This window comes from Trichosurus vulpecula, chromosome 2, assembly GCF_011100635.1.
Source record: "Trichosurus vulpecula isolate mTriVul1 chromosome 2, mTriVul1.pri, whole genome shotgun sequence".
Classification (NCBI taxonomy): domain Eukaryota; kingdom Metazoa; phylum Chordata; class Mammalia; order Diprotodontia; family Phalangeridae; genus Trichosurus; species Trichosurus vulpecula.
This window is the reverse complement of record NC_050574.1, coordinates 245,987,483-246,004,136: the sequence shown is the minus strand read 5'-3', so window position 1 is coordinate 246,004,136 and position 16,654 is coordinate 245,987,483. Positions and strand designations below refer to the sequence as shown.

Sequence of the window (16,654 nt, the reverse complement as noted above, 5' to 3'; positions counted from 1 at the left end):
ATATGATGAACGTATAATGAGAAGGCAGTACAGCAGAATGGATAAGAGGGAAGGCAGGTCTTCAAAGTCAGAAAAATTAACCAGAAAAGCTACCTCTGACATTTACTGGCTTTAGTGACCTTGGGTAAACAATTTAATCTACTAGTACCCCATGCGCCAGGCAGTGATGCATGACTATGAATTATAGAGCAAATGTTGCTATGTAATTAAATGTACAATGTAACATAAAAAATTATTAACAACAACATTTAAGGTTTACAAAATGCTTTACAAATACAATTTTATCTTCACAACAATCCTGAGAGCTAGATACTTTTATTATATCTATTTTACTGATTAGTAAAATTAAGTAGAGGTTAAGTGACTTGTCCAAGTTCACACAGTTAGTAAGTGTTTGAGGTCAGTTTTGAACTCAGGTCATCCTGACTCTAGGGTGCAGGGTTCTATCCACTGTACCACCTAGTATCTCCCCTCCAGAAGTTCTCTCTGAGAATGAAATCAAAGGTCAGGTTGACAGAACAAAACAGAACTATTTGCGGGGCAAACATATATAATAGTATCATTACAAATATGACAACAGCATCCTATGTTAACAAAGGTCTACAGTAGAAACTACTTATGAAGTTTCTTCTTTGATTTTTAGCCTTTGGTCATGGCTGAACCAGAAGGAGGACAGAATTTTTCTGGGGAACCAACTCAGTTGGGTGTTACTCGAAACAAGATTATGACAGCCCAGTATGAATGCTACCAAAAAATCATGCAAGAACCCATTCCTAAGACAGAAGGTAAACATTTTAATTTTACAATGAGAAATTGTCTTGTGGAGTAGAATTAATATTTTAAGATCTTGAAAAAAAAATATTAGTCTTTTTCTTTCAATTTCCTTGGTACATATGGAAGTTTATTTAGTTGTAAATATAGTTTATGTTGCTAATATATAATCTCGTTATTTCAGTAGATAATCAGTTTCACTTACATGAGTCTTACCTCCAATGGAGCCAACTATGACCTATCCATATCTTCTTATCCTGTTGCCCTTTTGTCGGTCCTCCATAAAGCCTCCTCTGCAACTCTTAACTCCCCATGGATCTCAGGACAACAGCAGGGTTGCCCCACCTCACAATTTTTAAAATTGTGAAAAATAGAAAATACACCACCAACCTCTAGGCATATGCTGGTAAACGTGGGCTCTTCAAAAATATACAGTATACTTTTAAGTTAAATCTGCATTATGTTTTTTCCATGATTTATTAAATCTAGATAATTAACAACAACAAAAATAAATCAAGCCACAGTTTTCAGTGTTTGCTGATTTCTGGGGTATAAATTGTCACAGTGAAAGTTTAAGAATAAGCCATTGGGAACCTGTATGAGCTGGCTCATGCAGACGCCTACCTATATCCTTTTAACAGTCTATTTCCATGGAAAGATAGTACAACAATGAGATGCTCTGTAACCAGAACTGCCTTCTGGCATAAGATCACATATGTTAGAGGTAGAAAGAACCTTAAAAATCATCTGGTCAGATCTTTAATTTTATAGAGCAGTAAAATGGAGCTTCAAACATGTTAAATGCCATGTCCAAGTTCATACATACAGGAAATAAAGAATAGAGATAGTTTTCACTACACTAGGCTTTTGATTGCTACATGGAATTTTTCTGTTACAATGTAATTGCCTCCCACAATATACAAAATATAAATCCAGTTTTCCCAGAGGAAAAAACTGTGATAAGAAAATAAGTTAATACTGACAGGACTATTCTCTAAAATTATTCTGGCTTTCGGCCACCAGGATTTCTCCTGATTTTCATAGAAACCTAGACTATTAATGAGTCTACATAATTTTCTTTTTAAAATGTCAATATCTATTTTTCCTTGGACTTAAACCTAAAGTGAAAACCTTTTTATCTTATCAATTGGAAAGGTAATTTGCTTAAAGTTTGTTGCTCTATTTGCTCTTAGGTCCTCCTCTACCCCCTGGAAAATGTTTTGGAAAATTAATGGTGCCTCATATTGCAACACTCTGAAATTGGTCCCCCAATGTCACGGACCATCTAAGTCCTTAGAGTTGCTAAGTTGCTACTTTTCCTCTAAGAGTTCCTCTGAGGAACAGGTGTATTTCTAACACTTTATCTCACATTTCTAATACTTTATCTTTTTCTCCCCCCAATTATTAAGAATATCAATTAGCCAAATTTAATTAGCTTTTAGAGAGGACTATTTACTGAGGTTGTATAGTGAGAATAATCAGCACAAAATATCCCCCACCCAAAATTCTTTGATACACAATCCTACCTATACACATAGAACCCAGAAGAAAATGAACTCACACTTAGAGACTCTGTGTGACAAAGGGTAATCCACAGCTACTGGAATTCCTTTTAATGGAGCCCTCAAGATATTCCCCTTGGGTATGGTTTGGCTTTTCTCTCCTTCTAGAGGTTTGAATCTGCCTTTTCTCACAATATCTATATCCTTGGCTTCTGATGCATACCCTCCCCCAAGACCCTTTAATTTAAGGATACTGCTAGTAAGCTGATGAAAAAGTCTCAAATCTTTTTCTTTTAAGTTTACAAAATCCTCCTCTGGCCCAGATGCAGTCAAGGGTGGTTGGGATCAAGAGACAGAGATCAAGGCAGAGGCTGAGTCCAGATCTCTTCTCCTCCAATTGCTTCACAACTAATTTCTTCTCGGGATCGTGGCTGTATGGTGTTTGCCATGAATTTTAAACCCCTGGGTCCCAAAAGGGCCTACTATTTTATAAATGACCCATAGTATATAACCAAGTTTTCTCAAACACACTGAAAACGTTGTATGGACAACATTACCCCAATCTAATGCATTTCAAGGAAATTTAAATTGTTTTAGAAAAACAATTTCACTTAGTCTATAGCTTATGATTAATTGCTATCTAGGCCTTTCACACATTTAGTTCAGACTTCAGCTGATTTTTTCCCTCACCTGACAAAGATATCAGGGCATAGTTTCTTGTCATTTATTTTAAATTGGACGGGGTGATTTCATTAAATAACTCAACCAACCCTATCCTTATACTGTCAACCACAAGAAGCAAACTCTGTCATTTGGGGGCAAACAAAAACCATAACATTTTTTTGTATTGGATAGTTTTCAAAAGACTTTTAATGTTAACTAGAAGGAATTATTACATAAAACAAATACATTGCTAATATAATTGTAATTCAATTTATGGAATTTTTCTTTTCCCCATTGTCTGTAAGCGTCATTGTGAATATAAATGTTTAGCAATCAGTTATTCTTTGTTGACTCATGTTTTTACAATAAAATAATTATATCAATTTTAGATATATAATTATAATCATATTATTAACATCATAATGTATCAATGTTTACATCATAGCTTCACAGATTTCAAACTGGAAGGAACTTTGGAGATCATCCACACTAACTTCCTCATTTAGAGTTGAGGAAACAAAGTCCAGAAAAAATTCCCTGTTCAGTAGTATAATGTACTTAAAAGAATAGTTATTTTACACATGATAGAATGAAAAATGCAATGCGGCATATTGATTTGCTTAAGAAAAAGACGTTACCTAAGGCCAATTGGCAAAAGTAGATGAATTTGTGGTTGCCTAAGTATTTCAAAAATCATAAATTAGTGTAAATCAGTAATTGAATCTATTAAAGGCAGTATGAAGATCAAAGTTTTACTAAATAAAAAAGGTAATCTTAAGAAGACAAATTTGAGATTAGGAACAATTTCTATACTTATCAATGTTTTCCAGTTCTTCCTACTTACAAATATTTTGAACAACTGTCCTAAAGTAATCCCGTATCAGATTACTACCACTAAATGAAGGCAATCACACACACATCTCTGTGTGTATGTATGTATGTATATATATATATATATATATATATATATATATATATATATATATATATATATATCTGCGTATTTTATGTGATGGAATTGAATAATTGTCATTAGGTTAAAATTATAGAGGTATCACAGAAGAAAGGTATTGTTCTGTGTTATGAGCAGACTGTAAGTTTCATGCTTACATTTTCTCAATCCACTTGGCAGTCTTTACCCACAGTTCTTCATTTCGTAACCTTTCCTGTAAGTTCAAATATGTATATATATATATATATATATATATATATATATGTTGATGCTAACCAGCAAAGCACCTAAACCCTGAGAAAAATTATTGAGTTTTATTATTTTAAAGCATAAATTAAAATTTTACATTTCAAAATATCTTATTTCTATGTTATACATGCCTTAGGAACAACAGCATCAAAGCCTATTAAAAAAATACAAAGTGAGGATCATTTTAAGATGGCTACCTTTATTTTCTACTTCTTGTCTTCAGTGTACTTCAACATCAGAATTAATTAAGAAATTGGTGCACGACACTGTGAGAGTTTGTATTATGAGCCATGTGTAGAAGTCCAGAAAAGATACTGGCTCTTGAGTCAGAGAGCTTGTGTTCAAATCCTGTTAGCTATTCTTACTCTCTTGTGACCTTGGGCAAGTCATTTTGTTCCCCTGAGCCTGTTTGGACTCAAAGGCATCTGCCTTTGAGGTTCTTTGTACTTCAGTTCTAAGATCCTATGATCATCATTTTCCTACTTAATTCCTTAGGACCTTACTGCAACAGGACCTGGGATGGTTGGCTGTGTTGGAATGATGTTGCTGCAGGGACTGAATCAATGCAACACTGTCCTGACTATTTTCAGGATTTTGACCCTTCTGGTAAAAATAAATAAATATTTATCATCTATCTCTAATACTATCTCTATATATGTGCATTTGTGTGTGATCATATACATAGAAAAGTATATAATAGATAAATCTCATTATTTTCTGTAATATATTGAAGAAAAAGACTACTTCATTGTGTTTTTCATTTGTTTCATTCACAGAAAAAGTTACAAAAATATGTGACCCAAATGGAAACTGGTTTAAACACCCAGAGAGTAACAGGACCTGGACAAATTATACCCGGTGTAATATCCATACCCACTTGAAAGTACAGGTATATAATATACAGATACATTACTATTCAGTATGGGCTCAACTATAGCAACATGTTGGTTCTTCAGTTCCATGGTCCCATGTGTGATGTATTTGCAGTCTCCTTCAGCACTCCATCCTTAAGAAAAATTCTTTTCAAGAGTGGAGCATATCTTAATTATCATAACTTTTAAAAAAATTTCTATCAAAAGGTGTGGGGGGGAATGTAGAAAGACAATAAAAAGGAAATTCCTTGAAGACAGAATTATTGAATTTTCAAGTAAGGAGATGGTCTTTCTTAAGGAATGACAGTATACATTTTATATAGATAAAGAGAAAAAAACAACAATTTGTTTTTGTATCCATTAGAATCAATGACCATGATTAACTTTGGGAGATACACACACATATATACATGCATACACATATACATACATATATACATGCATGCATACATACATACACATGTATATATATATGTATATATACATACACACATATACATATGCACACAGACACAGTTACTAAGTGCCTATTGTGTACAAAGAACTGCACTGGTTGCTTGAAGGAGAAGAGATTAAATAAAGACTGGCTTCTTACTCTCTCAAAGCTTTTAGTCTGTTGTTTCCAAAGAGCAAAGCCAACAGTGATAGTTCAAGTTGCAAAGAGTCAAATCTATATTCCCTGTTGGCATAAACTTCTAAACTGTTACAGCTGCCCAAAAGTAGGACAAGCTTCCTGGAGAACTGGTGAGATTCTCCACCTTGGAAGTCTTTGAACAAAGGTTGAATGACCACTTCTCAGCTATGTTATAAGGATCCCTTTCATGCATGTGTTGGACTAAAAGGCCACTGAGGTCCCTTCCAGCACTTAAATTCTGTGATTTTGTGAATATGAGGTAGACTTTGCAAATTGGTATTGAAGTGAATTTTTGTAGAGATTCAGAAAGCCTATGTTTATTGTAGAGGCGGATTGTCAGTGTGTATAGAGGTTGTGATTGTAGAGGTGTGATTGATTGTCGGGCCATATCTGTGTTCATGTTCAATGCAAAAAAGAAAAGAAAAAAAAAAGCATTGTACATGCTACTCCGATGTTTGGAATGCCCTTGCTCCTCATCTCTGTCTCTTATGATCTTTCATGTCCAGCTCATATGCTAACCCTTACTAGATGTTTTCCCTCTCTTCCTCTTCCTTAAATTGCCATGTATATACTTATCTATACACCTATCGTATCCTAGTAGAATGTAAGCTCCTTGCGGGAAGTTATCATTTTGCCTTTGTTTCTCTGACCCCTAGCTGGTGCTTTGCACACAGCAGGCAATTTATAAATACTTTTGGTATTGAATTGGAACATAATGGGGGAAAATTCTTGATTATCTCCTGACATTAGATCAATGGAATGGTGTATGTTTAATGCATAAGATGTTTTGGCATCTAACATGAAACTTTCAATACCCAGAATTTATCATGCAGAAAAAGGAATGTGATTCTTTATAAATATTGATAAATAGATCATAATACAAACCTCTACAATTATCTGGAGGTTTACTGTTACTGCAAGTATAAAATGTCATTATCTTACCATGCAGCAGAAATGTTTGTTTGCTTCTCATGGGATTTTTGTGAAATTCACAGCATTCATAAGAATCCAGGGGCTATAAGGTGATATACTTTGTATTTTATAGTAATTTAATCAATTAAATTAGAATTTGCATGCACATAACAGATACTTATAGCATTGTATCTTACTCAGAATTTTAATTTGAACTACAATTTCTGCTTTTTAAAATTTTTCCCCAAAATTACAGACAGCATTGAATTTATTTTATCTTACCATCATTGGACATGGATTATCTATTGCATCACTGCTGATCTCTCTTGGAATATTCTTTTATTTCAAGTAAGTAACGGTGTATCCTGTGTGTACATTCAAGGGCATTATGGTCATTCTTTGTTGAAATATAATTGTTCTATATATGTGTGCAAAAAATTTAAAAATGATAGATATTTAAATGCTACCAAAAGAGAAGAAAATAATGTTTTTTATAACATTTGAAGTTCAGAATAACTTATGGGTGATACTGATAGAATTCCTTAAGCAACCAACTGTGAGGAGGGGTAAATTAATAGCCTTTTAAATAAATTTCATTTTTGCCATCAGAAACACCCTAGATAGCTTTAGTTTTGTCTGCACTTTTAGCTTAGGGTTTTTTGGGGGGGGGCATGATTTGTGTGGTTAGAACTATACTTTGCTAGGCCACTTAGACTTTTTAAGTATAATTTTTTCTTAGAGCATGCCTGGACAGAGCATTACCTAAATAGCAGGATTCATGGAGAGTTACAGTAACAACATATTACACTTTATACTTGCTGACCTTTCTGACTGTATGTATCATTTTCATAGTACAAACAGATTTATTGTTACTAACAGTTTTAGGAATGTATGACAAAAAAATATTAAGTGCTTACTACATACCAGGCACTATGCAGAGAAATAGAAAAGTTGAAATGGTTCTTACTCTCAAGGAGGTCATATAGTAATTGGGTTAGACAACACATAAAATAAAGTTCAACATCTGGGTAGATAGAATGGCCCAGAAATCCTAAGGGTGCAGCAGGAAGCCCTAGACATCATTAAGGTACATCATTATATCAGATAATTGTGTACCAGGGGTCTTCAGGGCACAAAGTTAGGGCAGCTTAGTAGCAGCTTAGGAATCTTTGGTTATCTCAGTTTTATCTGACATAGTCTGCCTTTCCTCCTTCTACTTCTATTTTTGACTTTGCTATTCTTAATCTTTAACATCTTCAACAAATTATCTGGTGATCCCCAAGAGATTGATTTTCTAGTTCTGACTGCCACTTATTAGCAAATATAACCCTCTGGAATATGCTTCTATTCTTTGGCATTGAATTTTACATCTATAACATGTGAGGCTTAGCCTAAATGATTTCTAAGTCCCTTCCAGCTTCAAAATGCTATTAAGTCTATGAGTTTAACAGTTCGTAGACAGGGAAGTCCTAAGCTAAGAAACTAAATGCATGACCATATCTAGGAGGCAGCATGATACAATGGAAAAATATGTACTTGGAGTCCGACTTGTTAATATGCCAAATATGCCAACACATACTAATACCATTGGGAAAGTCTCTTTACCTCTAAAGGTTTTAGTTTTTATCTGTAATATGTAGTCAATGGAATAGATAAGTTCTGAGGTCTTTTGCAAATATAATCCAAAGAATCCTATATTCTATGGTCTACAGCATGTTTACTGAGGCTTTGATCAGCTGATAAACTATGCCATTGCCTCTGATAATTGTCAACTGATGTAGGACATAAGGGTGGAGGGAGGAATTGGGGTGAGCTACATATTTTAATTATCATCATCAAAAGTTTGACACTTTGGTCCAGATAGCATCTACCTACATTATTATAAAATAGACATGAAAATGTTTTGGAAAATATGATTCAGGAATAAAGAATTAGAGAGGGCAGAGATGTAGAATACATAAAACTCTCATGCCAATCTATCATGAATACTTTGCTTTAAAAATTTAGGAGGCTAGGGACATGGCAATGTCCCTAGTTCTATCACAAAAACTTAAACTGATCATATCTGAAGAGAAAGTAAACTACTCATTTCTAATATGGGGATTATTCCTGAATCAACTTTCTATGTACACTAAAACAGCTTAAAGCAAATGTTAAAAATTATACAAGAGGAGAACAAATAAAAATGATTAAAATATATATCGTATAATTAAAATCATTTCAACTTGATGTATTTAAACAACTTCATAACAAATAGGTAATAGATAAAAACAAGAGCATAGACCACAATTACAAATAAGAATGAAAAAAAAATTAACCACTCTTAATCATTTGTCATTGAAAATAATGTAAAAAAAATCCTAGAATGAGAGGAAATTCAGCAGAATGGATAGAAAATTAGTCTCAAAGTTCATAAGACCTGGTTTCAAGTCCTAAGTCTTCCAAATACTGGTCATGTGAACTCTAGGAAAATCACATAATCTCTTAGTGTCCCAGAAAACTAAGAAAAAGTATTGGTCTGCATTGATAGCTGAATTTCCTCAAGTGGATCTCTTCACACAAATGAAAGGATAAATTTTACCACACATCCAGAAACACACATATAACACTTGTTTAAAAATCCTATGGGAAAGGACAGTGGGAGATTGTGATCACTATTGCATCATAAAGCAAGAAGTCATCAGAAGGACACATAAGGATGACACCGGTGGGACAGCAAACAGAAGTAAGATGAAAAGAGCTAGGAGGGATTTTTTGTTTTGTTTTGTTTTGTTTTTGGAGGGGGACAAGCAAGGCGACTGGGGTTAAATAACTTGCCCAAGGTCACACAGCTAGTAAGGGTCAAGTGTCTGAGGCTGGATTTGAACTATGGTCCTCCTGATTCCAGGGCCAGTGCTCTATTCACTGCACCAACTAGTTGCTCCCCTTTTTTAAATTAAAATTTATTATTGATATATTTATATAACATTTTCATCTCCAAACATACTCCTCTTCTCACACCTACTCTTCCATTCTGTTTTTATAATATTATTTCTAAATTCTTTTTGTATTTCTTCCCTGTGCCAGAGAACTGTTGATTATAAGAAAGAATATTTTATTTTTTTTAATTTTAGACAAATACTAAAACTTCAATATATAATAAGAAAAGGAAATATTATAAACTTAAATATTAAACTTAAATATAAAATAAGAAAAGAAAAAAAGTCATGTGCACAGAAGAATATAGGTAAGATTCACCATATATATCAATAACTTATTTCTAGAAAGGTTTTTATAAAAAAATTCTTTTCACTATTAGCACACAGAAGCATACTACACTTAGCCTGATGTAGCCTGATTTGGAAGTTATTAAAATATCAACTTGTACTTCCTGCAGAATACTGGAAAACGTTAATTCTATCCCAATATTTGGATCAGACTAGCTTAATAGTCTTACTACATAAGATAAACGGATTTTATTACATCTACATATCATAGGAGAGTTAGGTGGCACAGTGGATAGAGCAGTACCAAGCCAGAAGTCAGGAAGACCTGAGTTCAAATCAGACCTCAGACACTTAATAATTCTTTAAACCTGCAGAAGTCACTTAACCTCTGTTTGCCTCAGTTTCCTCATCTGGAGAATATAAATAATGATAACACCTACCTTCCAGTATTATTGTGAGGACCAAATGAGATAATAATTGTAAAGCACTTAGTACAGTGCCTAGCACATATTTAGTACCACACAAATTTATCTATTATTAACTTATTGTAATTCTACATCTCTTGCTCACTGCAAATACTAGTCAATTTGCTCATAAACTTTTTTTTTTCTAAATTGAGCTGACATTTTTTAATGACAATCCCCAATGTTTTGATTATCTATTTAAAAGGAATGGAAAATTGCCCCTATTCTGAATTCCTCTAAGATAATTTCCTAAACAAAATCTTCAGACAGGTTCATCATGATATTTCCATTTTTGCTCACTAAATACAGTATGCAACAGGGCTGACTAAATTTTCCAAAATGTTCATGGGATGGAAAAGAATATCGGAATTCAAAACACTAAAGAAAATGGAATTCTTTTTATACCTTTAGGTACTTTAATGTGATGCGATTCTATAAAACCTCTAGTTCATGTTGCTCATTCCAATAAAAATGAATCTACATTTGAAAATATAAGCCCCTTCCTTTTGGAAGAGCAAGAGACCTAAATATGTCAAGATGAATTTCCCTAGAATTCCTGTAGCAGGACTCAAATCATATACTGCTTTGTAGGATCTAATCTGAATTCCTTTACAGAAACACTACATTTTACAAAATGATTTATTTAAAACACAAAAAATAACAAAGGGTTTCAAGAGGGAAAACCAATTACAAACACTACAAAGGATGAAAGAACCATTGTTTCAGGACTTTAAAACAACCCATTCAGTTATGCTCTACAGTAGCTTAAGTTTGGTCTTTGTAGCCAAAACTGAAAAAAAAAAAACTTGTTTATTTTCTTTAAATAGGTAACAGGTAAGCTATTGTATTTATTAAATAAAGAAATCCAATGTCTTGCAAAAGAATCCCATGTGGTACACTTGAAAGGTCCTCTTAAAAGAATGCATCAGTTAATAAATTAATGTCAACCTTGAAGGAGCTTTCTAGTTATATCACAGGAATCTTTCCTTAGTCCAGTCCTCTTTGCCATGTTTACCAGTAAATTGGAAGAAGACATAAAAAGCATGCCTGTCACATTTGTGGATGACCAAAAGTTGATAAGGATCATTAATTATTAAAATGAAAGTATCATAAAGCAAAAGATTTTTTTTTGTTCAGTCATATCCGACTCTCTGTTACCCTATTTAGGATTTTCTTAGCAAAAATATTGGAGTATTTTGCCATTTCCTTACTTAGCTCATTTTTACAAATGAGGAAACTGAGGAAAACAGGGATTAAGTGACTTGCCCAGAGTCACAAGTCATATCTGGGGTCAGATTTGAGCTTAGGAAGGTAAGTCTTCCAGACTCCAGGCCTGACATTCTATCCTCTGTGCCACCTAGCTGCCCCTACATTTAAAAACCTAAAATGAGGAGCCCTAACTAAAAAAAGAAAAAAAATAGTAATGTCCTGATCTTTTGTGGAAGAAATCAACTTTATGAGAATAAGGGAGATATAGTTTAACAGCAATTTGCAATAATAGCATTTGATTGTACTTCAAGCTCAATGACTCCGAAGTTTTATATGGCAGACAAGAAAAAAATGGAATGAAATCCAGACCAAGAGAGGTAATGCTTTTCTTACACTCCTCACTGATGAGAGCACATTTAGAGTGTAGTGTTCAGTTTTGGACTACACAGTATGAAACCAACATCGATAAACTGTTGTACGTGCAGAAAAGGGTCATCAGGATGTCACAGTGTCTGCACACAATGTTTAATGAGAAGTTGAAGGAATATGGATTGTTTAGTTTAGAGAAGAGAAGACAGAGTAAACATAAGAGTTATTTTAAGTACTTGAAGAGGGAGACTAGATTATCTTGATTTTTCTCCAGAGTGAAGAATTAGTGCAAGTAGGTAAAATTTACAGGAAGGAAGATTTTGGCTTAGTATAAGTAAGATTTTATAATGAGAGCTGTCCAAAATGTGAATGGAATGCTTTGAGAGGTAGTGAGATCTTTGTCATATATTTAATCGCAAACTATATGCTTTTTGTTCAAGATATTGTCTCTTACGTTGGGTTTAGAGGATAAATTAATCTATCTCTAGAGTTATTTCAGGCAGCTAGGTAGCATAGTGGATATAGTGCCAGAGATGGAGTCAGGAAGACTCATATTTATGAGTTCAAATCTGGCCTCGGACAAGCAAGTCACTCACCCTGATTGCCTCAGTTCCTCGTCTGTAAAATGAGCTGGAGAAGGAAATAACAAACCACTCCAAGAAACCCCCAATGGGGTCTCAAAGAATCAGACACGATGGAACAAAAGAGTTACTTAGGGAGCAGCTAGGTGGTGTGGTGGATAAAGCACCATCCTGGAGTCTGGAGGAGTTCAAATCCAGCCTCAGACACTTGATACTTACTAGCCATGTGATCCTGGCCAAGTCACTTAACTCTGCCTTGCCAAAAAAGTGACTTAGGTTTGGACCTTTTTTATAATCTATAAAATATTTACATTGCCTTAATGAATGCAGTAAACTGAATAAATACCACAAACAATATAATTAGCTCACAACTTCTATGGCAAATTCTAATTTTATGTTAGTGTAATAAGGATAAGCAGGATGAACCCCATATAAAAAGAGTACAAAGAGTCTGAAGTTGCTTTCCACTTTACTCTCATATTTAATTTTATCATTCTGAACCCTGGGGTGATCTAAAGATATATTTATATATTTTCCATTAATGAACATTTGATGAATATCTCAATGTATCCCTCATTTAGTCAATAAACTTATAGACCCCATTTCAACAAATGTTATTTTTAATTAACTGGAGAAATCTCTTCCCAATAGTAGTAAGTTAGATATCTTTATATATTAAAAACCTTAATCTATTAGGCGTAAACACTCAAAGTTACTAGATATGTAATTTATTAAGAATAAAATTAATAATAAAATAGAAATAACTTAAAATATTTTATCCTTGAAAAAGATCACATTGAGGGTAACCTCAAACCTTAATAGTAACTACAGTTGACATCTTTTTTACTTCTGAGAATAGCTCCACACAATTTAGTTCCCTCTGGACAACTAAAGCTTCATCAGGGGAATACCCTTTTTCCTCTCCACATGAAAAAAGAAGGTTACAATAGATTTATGAAGATAGTATCTCTGACATCTTTCCCACTGTTTTCTCCAGCCTCTATTGAGACATAATAAGAAAACAGTCTCTTCAGCATCACTTCAGGCATCATTCTTAACTCTCTCTCCAGACTTATTCATCTTAAAATTCTCTTTGTTTCTTCATAAAATAAGACCTGATAGAGCTAACTAGAAAGAATTTTCTCCTTTTTTTCCCTCTGTATTCAACATAGTTCATCTTACAGGTCTCCATAGATTAAAATTAAACTCATATGCCTCTCCCCATGACAATAGAGGGAGAAATACTTCTTAGAATAAATTACAACTGTAACTCTTTTAGTTTTTCCCCTCCTTAAAGAGAGAGTTAATCTCCATAGGAGAGAGCCTTTGGAAATGGGTCACACTAAGAATTAACTTAGTAAATAATTTGCTTAGTAAAAAAAAGTATGAGTTTAATGTTGTTTTCAAAGCAGCCTTCTGGGACAGAGAAAAAATACCTTGTTTTAATATATTTAAATATATATTTAAGAACATTCACTTCAAAATAGAATACTTTTTCTGCTACCATGTGATGTATAGCCCCCTTTCTGAAATACAATAAATTTAATACTTCATGTAATACGTTACTTTAAAAAAATCTTAAAATAGGCATTTTTTCTTATTTGTAGTTGATGGTGAATGTCAGTTTGGTTTTGTGTGTATGAGAACAATGGGTACAGTCCTAAGGAGATATGGACAAAGATCCTGCCTGTAACACCAACTAATTCTGTGACTGTACACAAGTCACCACTATGAGTCTCAGTGCACTCATATAGAAATTGGGAATAATTATGCACACACGACTTTATTGTAAGGAAAGCTCTTTTAAATCCTCCCCACAAAAAATATAGAAGTGTGAGTTATCATAATGACTGGCTAGTGGGTACATTTGGGTAAACATGGAAAGCCATTTGTAAGAGTTGAATTTTTTGGTAGCGAGTTTGTTTACTTGTTTCTTCCAAAGCTTTTCCTTATTTACTGACTTGCCCTAACAGCTAGCATATGAACTTGTAAACAGATGAATAACAGCAAACCTCTCCCCTTCCACCACCCTCCCCACATTGCTTTTTTTTTTAATTTACAAATTTGGAGAGGGGCACTTTTAAAAATCTCAAACCAAGAGAACATCACGTTTTAAAACAAATGCATCTCCTCTTCAATTCTAAGTTTTCCCTGAATATGTTATGGAAAACATTATACATATCCCTTGGGGCCCAGCGCTGTGCTCCAGCTACACAGGCAAAAGGCATTGAAGCCAGCGGGAGTCTTGCCAACATGAGGAATATGGATCTTGGCCCCTAAATGGGAGAATAATAAAGGTTGTGAACTAATTACATTGTCTCTGCTGATGGTTCAATTGCTCATTCTGTTTACTGCATTAAAATAATAAGAATCTTTCCATGGTGATCTTGGCAGCTCCTGCTGTAGGTTTTAGCTGATAGGTCCTTTTAAAAGACCACAGCACCATGCTGATCCTTTCATACAAGCATGCAAATGCACACATTCAATTATTCATTCAAAAAGCATTCATTAAACATTGGTTATGTGGAATGTACACACACGCGTGCGCGCGCGCACACACACACACACACTCACTCACTTTACATCTTAACATCATCACCAGTATAGTCATTGACAAAAGAATGATAGAATTATAAGGGACTTTGAAAATGATCTTATTTAACCCTATCATTTTACTGCTGAGAAAAGTGAGATCCAGAGAGATTATAAGACCAAAAGATTATAGATTTAGAGTTGGAAGGAACCTCCAAATTTATCTAACTCGTTCCCTTCATTTTGTAAGTGAGAATACTTAGGCAGCGAAAAGTTTAGTGATTTGCCCAGTCACACAGGCAGTGAATACCAGAGCCAAGTTTTAACCCTGGGTCTTTGACTCCAAATCAAATGTCTTCTCAGGAACTTGCTTTATTCAAAATCTCACAAAACCCAAATAGAATCTTGGCTTTCTTACTCCAAGTACAGGGCTATTTTCGTTGTTTCAATAACATTATCTGAATTCTATGATTCTGTGAATAAGATTCTTAAAAATGACACAGAGAAACAAATGTGTTCATTTGTTCTAATTATGAAATAATAGGTAAAAAAAGAATTTATGCAATTAGGATCATTTAGTTCTTTTCTTGCCTATAAGAAATCATTAGTCATGTGCAATAATTGATTTTCCAGGTCAACAAATTGTTTTTTTAAGACCTTCTTATCATATCTATCAAAGCATTTATTATTAAGGGTGGTAAATAATATCTATATGTAAAACAATGAGATTTTCTATAAAACAGTTTAGTCCCTTGTACTATTTGACTCCATAGCAAATATAAGAAATAGTTAATTTATATATGTCTCTATACCAAATATTAGAGAACAGTTTTACTATTAAATGCCACTAACCAATCCCCTCCAAGGGAGAATTTTAATATGTGCCACTCAAGCACCTTAAAAATTAGAAAAAGTTATTCCATTCAAAAAATGGAATAGTTCATTATTGAGCAATTATTAAATTTTGTTCAATAAATACTATAGATATTTTAAAAATAAACTTGAGTTCTATGTTATAGTCAATTAAAAGTAAATATAAAAGCTAGAAAGGAGAGATAAAAACTAGGGTAAAACAATAGGAAGAGAAATAGAAGTAACCTCAGTGTTTGCCATGTACTAAAGGTGAAAGAACTCTATTTCTTTTCAAGATTACTTTCTAATTCTGTTTTAAAAGCCATGTATTTTCTGCCAAATTGACATTGCTTTGACATATAATCATAATAAGGCAACATGGCACCATTAGGAGACATGGCACCAGACTTGGGTTTTGAAGACCTGGGTTCAAATTCTATCAGATCTGGATTCAAATTCTATCTCAGATACTTACTGGGTGACCCTGAGCAACACTTAAACCCTCCGTATCCTTCTCTGAATAATCCCACTTCCTTTTAAAAAAAATTAAAAATTATACATTTCTTACATGATTTTCTTTATCAGTTGTTTTGTAGAAACCATTGTTAAAATAATAGACTATGAATGTCCACAGATCTTTCCAATGCCCTTTTGTCTACTGTACTACTTTGAATCTACAGAGAATGTGGTATACCTTGATTTATTGGACATGCCTTCATCCTGAAATGTAGTGCCTAGAACTGAACACAATCTTCATAATATGATCTAATCAAGACATAGTATTAACTCCTCATCTGGGATATTTCTTCTTAGCACAATCAAAGAGATATATGCTTTTTTTTCTTCTATATCACATTGGTGACTTATAAGGCAACCAAATCAATTT

General features: G+C 33.6%; 1 protein-coding gene across 4 annotated transcripts in view; it reads left to right on the top strand.

Moving 5' to 3' along the window:
* Nucleotides 1–16,654, top strand: part of CALCRL (calcitonin receptor like receptor) — a 131,482-nt gene that overhangs the window by 82,055 nt on the left and 32,773 nt on the right. For all 4 annotated transcript variants that reach the window (XM_036745372.1, XM_036745370.1, XM_036745369.1 and 1 more), the window contains 4 exons: nucleotides 644–785; nucleotides 4,633–4,743; nucleotides 4,914–5,026; nucleotides 6,812–6,903. In XM_036745372.1, coding sequence (XP_036601267.1) covers nucleotides 644–785; nucleotides 4,633–4,743; nucleotides 4,914–5,026; nucleotides 6,812–6,903 — 458 coding nt within the window. The remainder of the gene's footprint in view (nucleotides 1–643; nucleotides 786–4,632; nucleotides 4,744–4,913; nucleotides 5,027–6,811; nucleotides 6,904–16,654) is intronic.